The 18,218-nt window shown below is 37.1% G+C and overlaps 3 protein-coding genes across 6 annotated transcripts in view; all 3 read right to left on the minus strand.

Annotated features, from left to right (window-relative positions):
• Positions 1 to 235: 235 nt before the first annotated feature.
• LOC107567325 (28S ribosomal protein S34, mitochondrial-like) lies at positions 236 to 3,470 on the minus strand. The gene is made up of 3 exons (XM_016252992.1): positions 3,120 to 3,470; positions 2,927 to 2,969; positions 236 to 930 (listed from the first exon to the last, which is right to left on the minus strand). The coding sequence occupies exons 1-3, from the start codon at positions 3,435 to 3,437 to the stop codon at positions 629 to 631; spliced, it is 663 nt and encodes a 220-aa protein (XP_016108478.1). The 5' UTR covers positions 3,438 to 3,470; the 3' UTR covers positions 236 to 628.
• Positions 3,471 to 5,516: 2,046 nt separating this feature from the next.
• On the minus strand, positions 5,517 to 12,620 carry spsb3a (splA/ryanodine receptor domain and SOCS box containing 3a). 4 transcript variants are annotated; one of them, XR_001606631.1, is made up of 8 exons: positions 12,455 to 12,620; positions 11,058 to 11,204; positions 9,739 to 9,907; positions 9,476 to 9,663; positions 8,945 to 9,047; positions 8,702 to 8,827; positions 6,591 to 7,093; positions 5,517 to 6,510 (listed from the first exon to the last, which is right to left on the minus strand). XR_001606631.1 is itself a non-coding variant. In XM_016253042.1 (7 exons), exons 2-7 carry the CDS (start codon positions 11,181 to 11,183, stop codon positions 6,738 to 6,740), a joined length of 1,068 nt encoding a protein of 355 aa, XP_016108528.1. In that variant the 5' UTR covers positions 11,184 to 11,196; positions 12,455 to 12,620; the 3' UTR covers positions 5,517 to 6,737. The 4 variants fall into 4 exon arrangements, 3 of the variants coding, with proteins under 3 accessions (XP_016108528.1, XP_016108510.1, XP_016108520.1); XM_016253042.1 differs by having other exon boundaries at positions 5,517 to 7,093; positions 11,058 to 11,196; XM_016253024.1 differs by having other exon boundaries at positions 5,517 to 7,093.
• Positions 12,621 to 14,096: 1,476 nt separating this feature from the next.
• LOC107567372 (V-type proton ATPase 16 kDa proteolipid subunit-like) overlaps positions 14,097 to 18,218 on the minus strand; it is a 6,591-nt gene continuing 2,469 nt past the window's right edge. Inside the window, exons 2-3 of the mRNA XM_016253058.1 lie at positions 16,370 to 16,553; positions 14,097 to 15,151 (exon numbers count right to left, since the gene is read on the minus strand). Of these exons, the coding sequence (XP_016108544.1) occupies positions 14,944 to 15,151; positions 16,370 to 16,553 (392 nt within the window). The 3' untranslated portion in view covers positions 14,097 to 14,943. The remainder of the gene's footprint in view (positions 15,152 to 16,369; positions 16,554 to 18,218) is intronic.

Raw genomic sequence — 18,218 nt, forward strand, 5'->3', positions numbered from 1 at the left:
CTGTGCTCTCTGTGTATATATATATATATATATATATATATATATATATATATATATATATATATATATATGATACCTGGTTTAAGTATGCATGGTAAAGTTCAAAAACATTTATTTTGCATAATTATTCTCAATTGTGATTTTCACTTAATTTTAATGACTGAGATTATTTTTATAATTAAAATTTGACATTAGGCATAATTGTAAGACAACTCATTTTCAAATTTAGACCAAATTCACTTGACCCATTTTTATTCTTTATCTGAAAATAATGCATACAACTTCATATTTAGCTCACATACTGTAAAGAATATCACACAGATATTAACTTGACGACAAAAAAACTGAGTCTTTCCACAGAGGATTATCCTTTTGGGTTTGGTCATGTGTCCAAACAGATCTCCTTCTTCCCCCGCCATCATTAGCCACATGATCCCAGGAAGACAGATGAAAATGTAAGGCTATATTTTGTTTTACCAAAATACAGCATTAAAACACAAACTAGACTTTAACCAGCCAGCAGTGCCTATAAAATTAGGAACAAAAGAAGCAGTTCCTATCAAGACCACTGCAATAGAACTCAGATCTCCTCGCTATGACCTTAACCCCTCTGAAGTGGACCGGAGCATCAGACAGGTGTACCCTCCTGTTTCTTCTTCTCACCCTGATTCCTGAAGTACTCATAATTGAGCAGGGCATCTCGTTTCAATGGGAGAGTGGGCTCTGGGACAGTGCTGGCATCCACACCCAGCTGCTTGGCTTGCTGGGCCAGGATCATCGCACGCAGGAGAGGCGGGTATCTCGCGTAACGCACAGGAGGCTCAGGGACAGGTTCACAGCGTTTGAAGACCTCTTCTTCATGTTTGGGCACCAGTCGCCAGTCATGGTACATCACCTTATCCACTTCACGCTCTCTAGCCTCCTCTTTACCTGAAACCCACATCCAAACAATGCGTCACAGTAAGGTTGCTGTATGTATTTGCTATATTTGTTTACCTTGTATAATTCTACTGAAAATATAAAATCTTGTCATTCATTCATTACTGTTCAAGATTTCAACTGTTCAAGTTTGTGGTCGGTAAATTTTTTGCTCATTTAAAAAGAAAAAAAAAAGGGGGGAAAAAAAAGTCTAATTCTTACCAAAGCTGCATTTATTTGATCAAGAATACATTAAAAACAGTAATATTGTGAAATATTATTACAATTTAAAATGATTGTTTACTGTAATTTAATACTGTGATGGCAAAGCTGAATTTTGAGCAGTCATTGCACCAGTCTTGCACCTTCAGAAATTATTCTAATATGTCCATTTGGTGCTCAAGAAACATTTGTGCTGCTTAATATTTTTGTAGAATCCGTGATAAAAAAGTTCAGGATTCTGTGGTGAATAAAAAGTTCAAAAGAATAACATTTATTTGAAATCAAACACTTTTATAACATTATAATAATCTTTGTCACTTTTTATCGATTCAATGCATTCTCGCTTAATTTAGTTTCCTTACAAAAAATCTATATATAGCAGTGCCACAACACCAAAATACTACATAGCTGGTGTAGAAGTGATACGGCAGAACAAAAGAGGAACGAGATTTTTTTAAGGAACTACCTTTTATTAAAAATAAGTGGCATTATTTATGTTTGTGGATTAGTTAGTTGTTCACAGAGAAGGTAGGCCTGGGCGATAAAATGGTATCGATATTTATCGGTGGTACACCTTCTTCGATAACGATAAAAAATGTTCGATATAGCGCACGATATAGGCACGTGCTCTGAGTGATGCAGAGAGCACACACAAACACGAGTGCTGTGACTGCCTGTGATGAGGAGATTGTGAATAAAGAATGAATAGTAGTCGAATTTAAAATAAACATTTGCATTTGAATGTTAGGTGTGCATCAGGGAGCGTCATCAGCGGCGCACGAGATGTGGTGATGATGATGTAAGTGACGTTGTTGCATTTGAATGTTTTGTCAGTCTAGCCCACGAGACGAGCCGCTGCTGCGTTATTCATTCAAAATATTAGAGAAATATAGAAGCTCAATGCGGCGAAGATCTTGATTAGGTTAAAACTAAGCCATTCACACAGATGCATATTCAGCGCATTTTTAGTCAGACAAATATGACTGCTGCACTCGCGTCTCACACAAGAGATGCATAGAAAGCCATGCAAAGTTAAAACAGTTTAAACTTTTAGAAAACGCATCGCAAATTTGTGGAGGTTTATTCCTTTTCACTGCGTCTCATATGTTTTTAAATGTGATCGTGTGATCGGCGCTTCGCTCTTTGGATTAAGCAATGCATAAATACATGATGCTGTTTTGTTCATAATCGTTTATGCAATTTATGAAATTATATTAGATTTTTATGAGTTAATTTAGATGTAATGCACGTTTTTTAATAGAGTTACTTCCTTGCGTTTTTTGCTCATTGCGCCCTCCTGTGACCTCGGGAGACAAGACAAAAGTTTCCTTAAGACCTATTTAATCTGGATATAAAACATTAGAAATGAGATATTGGTTTAATTTTTATTTTGTTTTTGATTATTAAAACAAAAATATTTGTTGTTTGTCTCAATAAATTGGGTTAATTTAAAAATACAGTGGTTAAATTAAAAAAAAAATTATTTTTGCTCTTTTGTTTTAAAAAAGGTTATAAAAATGTCAATAATTATCGATACCAAACGATATTAAATATTATATCATTGATAAAGTTTTTTAGCTATATCACCCAGCCCTAAGAGAAGGTTTGTTTTTTTTTACCTTTAAATGTTAGAACGCCCCATGCTTTCCCATGATCCATGTTCTAAAGAAGAAAACATCAGTGTTTGAGTTTTTGATTATTAAAACAAAAATATTTGTTGTTTGTCTCAATAAATTGGGTTAATTTAAAAATACAGTGGTTAAATTTAAAAAAAAAATTTTTTTACCTTTAAATGTTAGAACGCCCCATGCTTTCCCATGATCCATGTTCTAAAGAAGAAAACATCAGTGTTTGAATTCACGCACACACTCAAACATAATCATTTGCACAATTATTTATGTTGTTGCATGGGTTAAAATAATCACAGCTAGACTGACAATGCAGAAGACAAAAACCACACAAATACAGGCAGAACATACCTCTGCTGTATAATCCACCTTGACTTTTGTTATTTTCCAGTAGCATGGCTCTGTATGCTCGTCCAGCCATGACTTGCGTGTAAAGAGTCGACCCACACCAAACATGCGCATGCCAGCCAGTAACAAAAAGAGGCGTGTTTCTTGCCGCACATCTTTCCAAGCCAACACTGGCAGCTTTTTGCCAGTGAAGGGTCGTGTCATGGTGTCGTAGTCCAGCGCATAGCGCTGAGAGTCCTGGGGTCGATTCTTCAGCTCCCGGTAGGCCCTGATCTTCCGTGCCATCTCGGCTATAAGCCTCAGACGCTTTTTCTTTACCATGCTGCCTGGATGACCGATAAAAAAATATAGCAAAATATGGACATAAATATAACAAAACATCAGGTTTCACCAAAAAATGTCCCGTCATCATACACTCACCTTACAAACCTTGTAAACAGTTAAAAATAGTCAATGAGCTTTTTTTTTTTTTTTTTTTTTTTACATACTGTTGGAAGTCAATGGCTACCAGCAACTGTTTAAGTACCCACATTCTGCAAAATATCTTCTTTTGTGACGAAAGACGCAGTAAACTCATACAGGTTTGGAAAACTTGAGGGTGAGCAAGTTTATAATTTTCAGTTTTGGGTCAACTATCAAAAACATTATGAAATTCATAGAATGTTTTCAGTTCAAATTTTCACTCAGATTGTTATGCTGATGATATTACAATTTGAAATAAAATAAAATAAAAAAAATGTAAAAATGCAAATACAAAATAAAAGCATTATTACTTGACTTTAGGATTACACTGCGTATAAAGGCCTGGGAACTCACACAGAATTATAATAAACTGGAAAAAAAGAGTCTTAAATGGTTGCTAAGTCTAGATCTTCCGTGCCATCTCGGCTATAAGCCTCAGACGCTTTTTCTTTACCATGCTGCCTGGATGACCGATAAAAAAATATAGCAAAATATGGACATAAATATAACAAAACATCAGGTTTCACCAAAAAATGTCCCGTCATCATACACTCACCTTACAAACCTTGTAAACAGTTAACGGCAGTCAATGAGCTTTTTTTTTTTTTTTTTTACATACTGTTGGAAGTCAATGGCTACCAGCAACTGTTTAAGTACCCACATTCTGCAAAATATCTTCTTTTGTGACGAAAGACGCAGTAAACTCATACAGGTTTGGAAAACTTGAGGGTGAGCAAGTTTACAATTTTCAGATTTGGGTCAACTATCAAAAACATTATGAAATTCATAGAATGTTTTCAGTTCAAATTTTCACTCAGATTGTTATGCTGATGATAATACAATTTGAAAAAAAAAAAAAAAAAAAAAAAAAAAAAAAAAAAAAAAAAAAATGTAAAAATGCAAATACAAAATAAAAGCATTATTACTTGACTTTAGGATTACACTGCATATAAAGGCCTGGGAACTCACACAGAATTATAATAAACTGGAAAAAAGAGTCTTAAATGGTTGCTAAGTCTATTGTTATATAGAAATACGATATTATATTAAGTATTATATGAAAAACACGATTAAAAGCACGATACACTGCTACATGGACATGTATGTATTTTGCACAAAAACACTTGAAGACCTCAAATCTCACCTGAATTTGAATGACTTTCAAATGATCAGTAATTATAAGTCTACTTTCAAATTAACACATTACGACATGGGTTTTCAAGTCATATTTAAAAGGAAACTCAAGATCATATCAAATCAGTATGATCCAGGTTATATAAAGACCATAGACTGTAAAAAAGACATGCGATTGACAGCTATAGCGGACTTCATTGATCTAATGCGTAAAACACACGCAGCGTTATATGCATATCTTGCCAATATTTTGGACGTATGCTAACATAAACGTAAATATATCTCATAGAGACATCTGACCAGTCACTACATTTAACGGAGCAACTAAACAATCAGCTGCAGTCTTGCGCACACATGCTCCACGTGTTACAGCAGTTGAATCATAGGATATGAGATATTATACACATGGACACAAACTACTTCAGCCAAAGTCGGCAGAGGAATAGCAAATGAAATAAATAAAAATAAGCGTGCATTTCACACCATTTTTCTGTCAATGACAGTCATCTCACCTGTCTGTTTGACTTGACCTCCACAAATGCGTCACGCGCCTTCCGCTGTTCCTCAGTGAAACAGGTCCGCGTGCGTTTTCCGGTTCCGCTAAGCCTCACAACTTGCTTTGAAGGAGCATCCCAGACGTCTTCCACTTGATTATTAAACCGTCCAGCTACAAACTTCATTACGCAACAATCTGCCAGTAGTCTGCACAAAATGCAGAAATTGATCATCCAAAAGATGTTATGTGATGATAACTTTTGTGTATTAAGAGCAACTATATGATTGATTTTTGGAAACCTTTATTAAGATCTCAAGAAGAACAACAGTCAAAAACATATTCAGCCCCTTTTTTAATGCATATATAATTTTCCTTGACTCATATAAAAGGCCATGCTTAATGTACGGCGTAGCAGCGAAAGAAGGAAGAGAGAAGACAGAGAATGAGAGAGTGAGCTCTCGCTCGCGCTTATGACATACAACACGCGTAGAACACAGCATAGGGACCTGTATATATTTCTACATACATACAATAAGCGCAAAAAGTGCTTTATGGGTAACAAAAACATGACTTGCTTTTTTTTAAAACAATTAATTACAAAATCTTTCATATAAACCCCATATGAATTCAATATGAACCTCACGTAGAGATGTTGCAGATTAAACATGAAGCAACCTCTACTTCGCTTAGCATCAGTCAGTTCGACAATTGCATTAAGGTATTTCCAGGGAAATACAGCTCAGATACACATAAACACACTGAGTAATAACTAGGGCCCAAAGTAATTCCTAGAGAGAAGAAGTGTCAAAATACACAGGCATTTTCCTCACCATTTCAACATAATGGTATTTAAAACACATTTATGCAGATGATTTTCATCATGACTTCACTGTTGTGTTGGCAAGTCCAAGTTGTTTGATAAAATAAGAATAGAGTAAAAACATACGATTGTTCAAACATAAAGAGAGAAGTGCTGAGATGTCTGAGTGGCCTGTAATGGAGAGACATGAATATGCATTACTTCAGAGGAGATCACGTAACTTTTTCTGCCCCCAAGTGAAGGCAGTAATGGAGAAATTCACAGTTCACTCAAGGTGTATCGTTTGGGTTTATTGTGTGAATGCAAACAGTGTGTGTGTTTGTCTGCGCTTCAGATGGTGGCATGTTATTGTTCCTCACATCAGAACAGGTTCATGAGGTTCACATCTTGCTTTTGTCTGAAGAGCTGGTCTTCATTCCACTGGGAGTTCACGACATCATAAAAACTGACTACGAATACTGTAATATATATCCAAATGTCACCTGATGGAGCAAACTACCTTTAGAGCCTTGAAAGATGAAAATTTACCAGCGATGCAACTAGTAAAACAGGCTTCACTGACCTTGACGTTAATCAGCCAGCCCTGTTATCCACCGCTGTGATTAACAGCACACGCCCAGTGTTTATATAATGTTGGTTCTTTTTTTTATTTGTGGAGACATTTTCTGATGTGTGCATAATGATGCATAATTGATGTGCACACGCAGCCTCAGGTCCAGCGGCAACGTTTCCGCTGGCAGGCCTCGGGGTCTGAGGAGCAGCCCTCAGAGTCACTGCCCGAGGAGGGTCCTGGCGGGGTGTGTGTGTTCGAGTGCGTGTGCGTATGATCCAGGCTTAGCACCCATCCCAGCTTGGAGTGAAGAAGGTGTCTGAGGCCGGGCGGCAGGGGCAGGACTCGGAGCACATCGACTCCAGACGGGAGCAGCTTGCGGAGTCGTGAGCAACACAGGTACTGTAGAGAGGTGGGCGCGGAGACCGAGCGAATTACCTTCATGCTGCTTTTAGCCGCGGTGGAACACGCCATCGGAAAAACACGCTTATTCTTCATCTCTGTAGCTGCGACACCTGCCACACACACAACAGACAGGTTAAATTAGGGCTGCACGATTATGACAAAAAACATAATTGTCGATTATTCCCTTGAAATTGTAATTGCGATTATTAATTACGATTATCACAATTTACATTGAATGATGTTTATGCCATTGTCTGATGCAACTGCATGCCGTATTTTTATATGAAAATAAACAAGCTGAAAACACTCTAAATGAAAAACTTTTAGTGCTTTTCTATAGTAGCCTCAAATGTCAACTATACATCGGATTGGTTTCTTCTTTAAATTATAAAAAAGTAAAAATATGAATGGTATTATGTTATACTAAAATTAAAATAATGGGAAAAACCCTTAAGATAACATGTAGAAAGAAAGAAAAAACGCATCTTAAGCGTGCAGAATAACATAAGTGGACTTTGAACGATTACGTAATTGAGGCATCCATAACTGTAATCGCGATTAGAAATTCAAATAATTGTATTTATTTGTGATAACTGTGATAAACCTGCTCTCCAGCAGTGTGATTGTTCTTTAGTGTCTGTTCTCTAAAAACTAGGAATGCGCACTTGCAGATTTTCACACAGCACTAGTCGGTGGGTTGTTTGAACAACTACTAGTTATAGCCTTGTATAATCATGTTCACCAGGCATGGATAGGACGTCTCTTATGGATATAGGGGCACGAAGCACAACCTAACTAGGTAACAAGGTAACCGACAAATATCAAAATAGATAAGTGAAGTAACTGTAAACTTGTGTGATAATTCATAGTTGTTGCAAAAAAATATATTTTATGCACGTTAACAGAAATATTGCTTATAGCAAGCAATTGGATTTGTTCTCCAAAAAGAATTGTCTGGAAATTTATTGTTGAATTTTTACAAAAAAAAAAAAGTTTTATCAATTTTCTGCAGTGAATTTACAAAACGTAACAAAATATGGCACTTTTTTTGTGATGGCTGTGGCAGAGGAGTTTTAAAGGCAGTGACTTTCCAATAATGACAGTATGATTTTGAGATCCATCTTTTCACACTGAGGACAACTGAGGGACTCATATGCAACTATTACAGAAGGTTCAAACGCTCGTTGATGCTCCAGACGGAACAATTATTATTAAGAGGCAGGGAGTGAAAACTTTTTGAATTTGAAGATCAAGGTAAACTGTACTTCATTTGACTTCTGGGAAACATGTAAGTATCTTCTGCAGCTTCTGAAGGGCAGTACTAAATTAAAAAATATGATATTTAGGTAAAATAAGAAAAAAAAGTAAGAATTATTTTGTTCAAATAATTAACATTTTGCAGATTCTGCAAGGTGTATGTAAACTTTTGACTTTGACTTCAACTGTTTATACACACACACACACACAATAATAAGAAAAATAATATAAAACGGTCTCTTACTGTCAATTATTAAATTGTAATACATGTCAAAAACATGTTTGTCTGGTTACTCTGACATTTTTTGCTGACAAAAATCTCAAAAACATTCTTTTTACAAGAACATAACTGTTCATGTTATCTTTCAATTCCTAGAGAGAAACTGACACTTAAAAATGTGTATTATATTTAAAAAAACAACAAAGATAAGATTGCAGCTGAAAGGAGTTTGTCATCTTACCGATGCACTTGCGGTTTTTGTAGAAGGTGAGGGTGCCGTGCCAAGTGTCCAAGTGAACACCAATAATGGAACCCTGTCCGAAACGTGATGAAAAGCTTACTTTATCACCGTTATGATGTAACAGACCTGAGAAAAACACAAACACACATTACATGAAAAACAATTCCTTCCACACCATGCGTTCATGTAAAGTATAGCGGTTTGTGAACACAAGTATGTGTTTGCGAACCGAACCCGTTTTACCTGTATATGACAGACCCCAGCTGTCTTCATCTTTACCCAGCAGGCTGCAGAATGTGTGTCTATATTTGTCCAGACTCACATCTGATGAGCCAATACCAACCATCTACATAAACACACACGGAGAATTCAACCGTTTAAGTTTAAACATCCCCACAGTCTTCAAATCCTTCTAATATGCTGATTTGGTGCTTAAGAAACATTTCTTATTATCAATGTTGAAAACAGTTCAGTGCTGCTTTTGAACTGCTGTGTACATTTGACAAGAAGCATGCAAAACTACTCATTGCAATGTGGCTCACATCTTGGAAAACTCAACTGATTCAGCAACTCTCATCCCCTATTAGCTGTATGCTGACAGTTATGCTTCAGTCTGCTGAATCAGCTACGCTGCTAAATTTTCTTTTAATATCAGCCCGTTTTATACAAAACGCCCTAAATAAGCAAACTGCCCCCTATTCACAAAAACCATACTGAATATCACTACCATACTAAACATGCATAAAGACACACATCTGCACTTTTGTTTCTCACCATGTCTGTGCCGTAGACTGGAGAAGTCATTTTAATCTCCCAGAAGTGCTGTCCCTCTGAGAGTTCTTTGGAGCCGCGAATGGCTGCCGTTCCACAGCTATACTCCGAGTGGAAGCTCACTTTCCTGTTCTCACAGCTCAGCAGTGTAGCAGACGACTGGCTGCCCTCATCCCACACCCAGTCAAAATCTGACAAACAATAAGAGAACAAGTTTAAGCATGAGCAAGGTAAACCTAATGTATCAATGTTGCATGTGTCACCACCTTGGTCATCTTCTCCGCAGTGGCAGTGTGTGTAACCCCGGAGCCGTGGGTTACAGCTGAGCTCCATCTGTGAATCACAGCTGCAGTATGACTCTCCCGTTACAGGCACCGCGCTCGGAACTGCCGGAACAATGGCTGGATACTCGGCTTCAGAATCAGAGTCACTGTACTGCAAGACACATGCGTGCAAATTCAGATCTGACATAGCTTAGGTCCTTTTGGTCAGTCATTTATGCTTTTTTGAACGTAAATGACTCCTGTGATGTTCGGCACTTCAGACAAAAGGCCTTTTCAAGCTAAAAAATTAAAGGGATAGTTCAACTAAAATGTAGATAAATTTGTTTCTTTTTCCAAACAGATTTGGAGAAATTTAGCATTACATTACTTGCTCACCACTTAATGCTCTGCAATGAATCAGAATGAGAGTCCAAACAGCTGATAAAAACTATAAACTATAAACTGTTGCTTCTGGCTAAAATATGAGTCCTCTATCCATAATATTGCTTTCTCCAGTTAAAAAGCCATCTTACCTGAATCTGTAAAGAAATATGCACAGATCAAGCACCGTTTACAAGAGAAAACAGTCCAGAACAGTTCTAAACAAATATGTCAGTGGACTTTGATGTGAGAGGACAACAGGGGATGGAGGAAGCGTTAAAAATCCTTAATAACTCCTATAAACATGCAGCTTTTCACTTCACAAGACATTGCATTACATTACTTGCTCACCACTTAATGCTCTGCAATGAATCAGAATGAGAGTCCAAACAGCTGATAAAAACTATAAACTATAAACTGTTGCTTCTGGCTAAAATATGAGTCCTCTATCCATAATATTGCTTTCTCCAGTTAAAAAGCCATCTTACCTGAATCTGTAAAGAAATATGCACAGATCAAGCACCGTTTACAAGAGAAAACAGTCCAGAACAATTCTAAACAAATATGTCAGTGGACTTTGATGTGAGAGGACAACAGGGGATGGAGGAAGCGTTAAAAAATCCTTAATAACTCCTATAAACATGCAGCTTTTCACTTCACAAGACATTAACTGATAGACTGGAGTGTTGTGGATTATTGTGATGTTTTTATCAGCTGTTTGGACTCTCATTCTGACGGCACCCATTCACTGTAGAGGATCCATTGTTGAGCAAGTGCTGCAAAGCTAAGTTTCTCCAAATCTGTTCTGATGAAGAAACAAACTCATCCACATCTTGGATGGCTGAAGGGTGAGTAAATTTTCTGAAAATCTTCAAATTTGGGTGAATTATTCCTTTGATTGCTGCCACATCTACAGGCCTTTCCACATCATCCACACCCACCTGCTGGCGATCATAACCCCACTCGTCATTCTCGGAGGCAAGTACCAGCGCTCTTGCATCTGCATCCCGTCGGATCCCACTCCATACGTACCTCCACGCCCTGCTGTTTCTGCTCCGCCTCGACATGCCAACCAGGAGCCTCCGCACCTGTCAATCATAGAAAGAACAGCTGCACACAGAAACACACAGCAAACACACTGTCAAATCAAATTCATTTGAACAGCGTTTTCACAATACACAATATTTCATATTTGCTTTACAGAAATATGACAGACCTACGACATATGTAACCCTGGAGCACAAAACCATTCATAAGTAGCACGGGTATATTTGTAGCAATAGTCAAAAAATTTTTGTATGGGTCAAAATGATCGATTTTTCTTTTCTGCCAAAAATCATTAGGATATTAAGTAAAGGTCATGTTCCTTTTCAATTTCCTACAGTAAATAAATAAAACTTAATTTTTGATTAGTAATATGCATTGCTAAGAACCTCATTTGGACAACTCTAAAGGCGATTTTCTCAACATTTTGATTGTTTTGCACCCTCATATTCCAGTTTTTCTAATAGTTGTATCTCAGCCAAATATTGTCCTATCATAACAAACCATACATCAATGCAAAGCTTATTTATGATGATGTATAAATCTCAATAATAAACAAAAAGACCCTTATGACTGCTTTTGTGGTCCAGGGTCACAAATGACAACTGTTACTTCAGAGATCTTCCAGTAATCACCATAAAAAGTACATGTGTATTATAAACATAGTCGTGTACCAAAATATTAGTTTGTCAGTAGCCATAAACTTCCCTACCACATGTGTTCCTCATTATATCTTGAAATAATTCAAAAAGTGCCAAACGGATTGTTTTACGCGCGTTTTATTGTAATCCCGTTGAGCGTGAGGTGCGCTCGTGAAGCTAAACTTCCACTGTAGTGTATTTAGCGCGCGAGATGTAAACACTAGCTGGCAACACGCTCAGTTTAATTTCCAGTGATAAATGCATTGAGTCATTTCATTACGCATAGGCAGTCATTTGAGAGCTAGCTGACATGTCGGTATACTGTAGCTCCTAAAGATAGATTCCGTGAAATACATAACATGTTCTCTCTGCTAGGCCTCACAGAAGATGGTCAGCGAGAGCCAGGCACCTTGCAAGACTGTAGAGATGAAGGCTAATTCGCTTACAGAAGAGCAGATCGCCTGCAGTCATGCTAATACTATCGAATACTATTTGGATTTCAATATTATCCCAGCCCATATGATAATAACTGTAAAACAGTGCAACAGGCTTCGTTGTGTATACATGATCTTGGCGCTAACGGAGGCTCGCGGACTTAGCAGGCGCTACATCCTGCCTGCTGCATTCACTCGGATAAGCACAAACAAACCTACCTGTCTTTCAGGGGCACCACTGCGATCACTGGAGTCTCGTATACCTGAAGCTTTTAGTATGACACTGTAATGTATGTATCTGTAAAAGCAATCGGATTCTGTCCACCAGCTAACTGTCACACTTTCCTGTGACCTACTTTCACGACAGACGTAAACAATGCATTAACAAGCCCCGCCTCCTCGGTTCAAACGCCATTGGTCAAAGATTCCAAGTAGGCGGGGTTTATTTTCTAGCTTGCGTTACTACAGGTCTAAACAGCTGTCACTTAAATGTCAAACTCGTCCCAAGACTGAAGACTAAACCCCTTTTCTGACTTTCACGCTTCCCCATGCAGGCAAGTGTAGCGACAGTACATCGAGGCAGATGTTAAACTGTCATTATTAATGAACTAGATTACTTTTGGGCTGTTTCAGTAAGACAGACAGCTCTTTGCTGTGTTCTTCAATCGAACAGTTTAACAGACTATTTAAGAATATTCTGCTACATGTTTTAGAACAATCTGTTATCTACTGTTTCAACTTTGCTCATACCTACAAAAGTTAGATTTTGATCATAACATCTTGATTTAAGGTCGGTGTTTTGTTTACGGAATACATAGGCCTATGTGTCATGCCTGTTAGGATTTTGCTTCAATTCAAAACGATTAATAATAATAATAATAATAATAATAGTTTTTGTTGTTGCTGTTTTGTTTTATAAAAAATGAAACCTATTTTAGGACAATTAAGCTTCTAGACTTTTCTGGTTATATTATTTCTGTATAACATAATTTTCTAAAAGGAAAGCACATTTTAATTACTGTAATGAAAAAAAAACACGATTTATGTCTGCTTAAAGAAAACAAATTATGGACATTATATAAAATAAATTATGTAAAAAATCTAAAGTAAAAATTCCAGGCCCATTATGAAACTTTTTTGTGCATAATTGTCATAGAAATAATGTCACTGTGCAAAAAAAAAAAAAGATTACAGATGATATTTTTAAGCTAAATATAATTCTCTTTGTGACATTCACTCATAATCACAGTAGGCTAATACATGTTGCTGTTATAATCAAATTCAGAAATCTTCATTTGTACAAAGAATTAGACAAATTGTCTATTCTATTGCTGATGTGATATAATAAACTGACTGTAATTTAGCTAGCACAGTCACTTTGTATTACAATTACACCGTTTCTGGTAGCGATGCTCATGCAGTAAGAGGTCTGTGAAATGAAGGAGTGCTGCTCTATAGCGCCCCCTTCCCCCTGTGGTGGCGTGACTGCAGCAACCCGGAGCGCAATGAAGTTTGGTTGAGGCTGCAATACGGTGATTCAGACAACCAGATGGTAACCTGTGGATTAATCCCTCATGTTGCAGTCTACTCGACTCTCTGTGGCGTGAGAGCATCTTGATTATTAAATGTATGGTTGCAGTTTCTGAATATATTTTAGTGAGACACTCCTCAGATACCATTTGTTCATGTTCACCAGTGATAGATGAATTTGCATACTTGGAAATCATAATAGGCTAATTTATGCGCCTTAAATTGAAGGACATAATATGTTACAGTCCAAGAATTGGCTTGCACTTTGAACATCTGCAGTATATTTCCATTATCCCATCACGTGTGTGTTTGAATAAAAAGGAAACTGAAATTAGGTTGAGGAAGTTTTATTCGGAAACTGGACAAGCTGGCTGGTGTTCACCCATGAATGGAACCAGAAACAGTATCAACTACAGGTACAACGCTACACGTCTGAAGAATGTCATGTTAAGAGTTAAAGCACACGCTCGCTCACAGGCACACGTGTGCATCCATTCATTTCACACACAATTAGTAAACTTGCACATCAATACCTTGATTAAGACAACGGTCTCAATGGTAATCAATGATTACATACCCAAAGAAACTCCACAAATTTCCCACTGTGCAATTCACCTACCTATACAGACTTATATGTATATATATTTATCATATTACACACACACACACACACACACACTCATGTATTTAGATAAACATTATTTCAATAAAGACTTTTATCCATTTAACTGTTTAATGAACATCTCAATCTTCATAAATAATCAGCAAGAACAGAAAAAAAACAGTTTCAATTCGAATGGTCCCAAAAGGGAGAAAACTAAACGACGGCTGATTTGTTCTTCAAATGAGAATAAAATTAAGACAAAATAAAAGGAGGATGACAAACAAGTGTAGCATAGGAGAAAGAGAGCATCTATTTAAACACACACACAGGACGAGAGCAATAGCTACACAGCGCATTTACAGGGGGACGCACATCAGGCTACTATACACAGAGAGGAAGTTCAATCATACATTCACTTGCAAACAGCACACTCACGATACATGCATGCACGCAAAAATTCCTCTCTCATCATTTCGGGTGGTGAAGTTACTCAATGTGTATCATTTGGAGGATGTTTGTGTGTGTGTGTGTGTGTGGTTGATGGTTGTTCATGTGTAAGAGATGATAAGAGTGATTAACCCTTGGTGGACAGGATAAGAGCGACAATTAGCCCGTAGAGCCCCAGAACCTCAGCGAAAATTAGGATAAGGATCATCCCCACGAACAGGCGAGGCTGCTGGGCTGTGCCCCTCACTCCTGCATCTCCCACGATACCAATGGCGAAGCCAGCTGCGAGACCACTCAGACCCACGCTCAGCCCGGCACCCAGGTGCAAGAAACTCCTAAACACAGAACATGCATAGCATTACATCTTTGTTGTAACAACATTTGTTACATTATGACGACAATATAATAGACAACAACTGAGGTCAATTTAAATAATAATTACATAAAGTAATATTAGTAACAACAATAATTTACAAAAAGAACAATACCGTTAAACCGCCATGTATAGATACAGTAACAGTCTTTATATATTCTCATATAAAGTTGTATGTATGCATATATATGTTATAAAAAAAAGATCTATCTATCTATATACAAAAATTGGATTTTGTAATTATAGCAAAGAGTACGTAATAATAAATACCCTATAATAATACCCAATTTATACAGATAAAGTAAAAAGTCTCTTTAATTGTTTATATACTCTTACTATCTATGGATTTTAATATAGTGTTAAATCGTTTTTGTAAAAATATATTTTGCATTATGAATGTTGACCTCGTGTCGTTCCAAACCTGTAAGACCTTCGTTCATCTTCAGAACACAATTTAAGATATTTTTGATGAAATCTAAGAGCTCTCTGACCCTCCCATAGACAGCAAGGTAACTACCACGTTCAAGGTCCAGAAAAGTACCAAGATGATCGACAAAGTAGTCCGTGTGACATCAGTGGTTCAACTGTAAAGTTACAAAGCTACGAGAATACTTTTTTGCGCAAAGAAAACAAAAATAAAGACTTTATTCCACATTTTCGTCTCTGGGTCAGCGCCGCCACACACTTGCGTCATGATACTGTCGTGAACGCACGTCCACAAATGACGCAGTAGTGGTAGTTACCTTGCTGTCTATGGGAGGGTCAGAGAGCCCTCAGATTTCATCAAAAATATCTTAAATTGTGTTCCGAAGATGAACGAAGGTCTTACGGGTTTGGAACAACACGAGGGTGAGTAATTAATGACAGAATTTTCATTTTTGGGTGAACACTTCTTAACCAAATAAAAAATAAATAAATAAAACCCTTTCACCTCCATGTACAGATACAGTAAGAGCCTCTTTGGTTGTTTATATACTCTCACTACCTATAAACTCTAATATAGTGTTATATCTAGATTAGTCATATCATATCAAACAGATATTATAGTCAGCTATTTAAATAACATTTCTCAGCCACCAATAAAATGTGTGCTATTTTTTTTCTCTGTTTATGAGGAAGCTGGGAGTGACTTGCAGGAAAATCCTAAGCAGACAAGACACAAGCAAAGAGCATGACTCACTTGTAGAGCGTGATTCCGGGAGCCATGTTGTTGGCAATAAGTACAGCCACCACCAGGCCATAGATGGCAATGATACCCGCCATGACCACGGGAATGATGGACTTCATGATCAGCTCCGGTCGCATCACTGACATGGCAGCAATGCCTGTGCCACTCTTGGCTGTCCCATATGCAGCACCCAATGCTAAAAAGAAAGGAAATGGCAATTAACATGTGCAAAGAGAGCGAGAACGAGCACTTACAATGGGTTAAAGTTTAATGAATACAGGACAAGGCACATGTTGTAGGTTTAAACTAATACCCAACTAAAGAACCCCATTCTAACACATGTCTTATAAACCAACCCCCCAAATACAAACCAGCAGTTCCAGGAATACTTAGTAACCTTTTTAAGGTGAGACACAAGAGACAAAACCATAATTTCGAGATTTTGCTTCCATATCTTGTTTTCTTTCAGACTAGTGGAAAGAAAACATCCAAAAGACACATGCAAGTTATTTTATTTTATTACACTTTATCATCTTTAAATTTCAAAATGTTTAAATTTTCTCCTGCACTGAGCCAGAAATCTCCACTTCAGTAGCACTTACATACACCAACATTTAGTTTTCTTCCTATCTATATTTTTTAACGGTTTTTATAGAGGGTTGTGTTTATTAGGGCTGGGTAAAAAAAAATAGATATCTCGATATTAATCGATTCTCATTTTTACAGAACGATATCGATTCTTAAATACCAAGAATCGATTAGTCTCGCCTGTTTTCAGTTAATGGACAGAACATTTAAGGGTGCTTCCCATCCAATAAATCGCAATAAGCATTGTGCTTTGGTACTTTTAATATGAAAAAGTCTCAGATTTCAAATTCTGTCCATTGTATTGCAGTATTCAAACAATAAATGCCGTTTTGGCGCTGTTTAATGTGGAGTGACAGATCGCTGTAGTGCCTCAGTTCAACTGACGCAGCAGCGCAAAGCGCACATGAACTAATCATCTCGTCCACATTAATACCAGTTTCAGCACAAAATAAACATGACTAAGCATTCGAAGGTACGTTAAAAGAAATAGTACAACTTTACAATCCGTATCCTGTCTCATGTAATCGCTCAATCAGTGTTTCAGCCGCGCAAAGACGTCAATATAACATCTTGTATTCGTGACCATAAACTCATTAGTCAGATAGAAAAATAAACTGTAGAGGGCCGTTTAGCTAAATATATGCACCATATAACATATTCATTATAAATTTTACTGTTCTTCAATGTTTAATTTATGTTTGAATAAATCCATCAAGTTTTTATGACAGCCACCATTATGTTTATATTAAAAAACTGAAGTAGAAATATTATTATGTAATTGTAACTATTATTTTAAAAACGGTCCCTTTAATTAGATAATAAATACAACATTTCAGAAAACTTAAATTACGGATAATAATGACTTATACGGTCTTTTACGTGTTGCATCGCGCCGCATAAACATAAAACCTTGTCTGCATTTGTGATCAGAGAAATTACAAACAACAAGCCCTACTCTACACTGCCCAAAAAACTCGCGTTTGAATCATCAGTGGCAAATCCTTTAAATGAAAACGTACTTACAGTCTGTGAGTCAGAACAGTCAGCATTATTGTCTACTCTCGCAGGATCAGGAAAAGTCCTCCATAAAATGTGTTGCACACATCTGGATATTTGGGTTAAACTGTTCTGGAACAGTGTTGTAAATACAACTTAACCACAGATTTGTAGTCGTGTCCTCTTTTGGAAGACCAAACAAAGTAGTTTCGCTTTCACAACGAAACACACAGCTCTTCACGACATGGCGGCAGCGGCAACAATACTACAGTGAGAA

This window comes from Sinocyclocheilus grahami, unplaced genomic scaffold (assembly GCF_001515645.1).
Source record: "Sinocyclocheilus grahami isolate Dianchi unplaced genomic scaffold, SAMN03320097.WGS_v1.1 scaffold27.1, whole genome shotgun sequence".
In the NCBI taxonomy this organism is placed as follows: domain Eukaryota; kingdom Metazoa; phylum Chordata; class Actinopteri; order Cypriniformes; family Cyprinidae; genus Sinocyclocheilus; species Sinocyclocheilus grahami.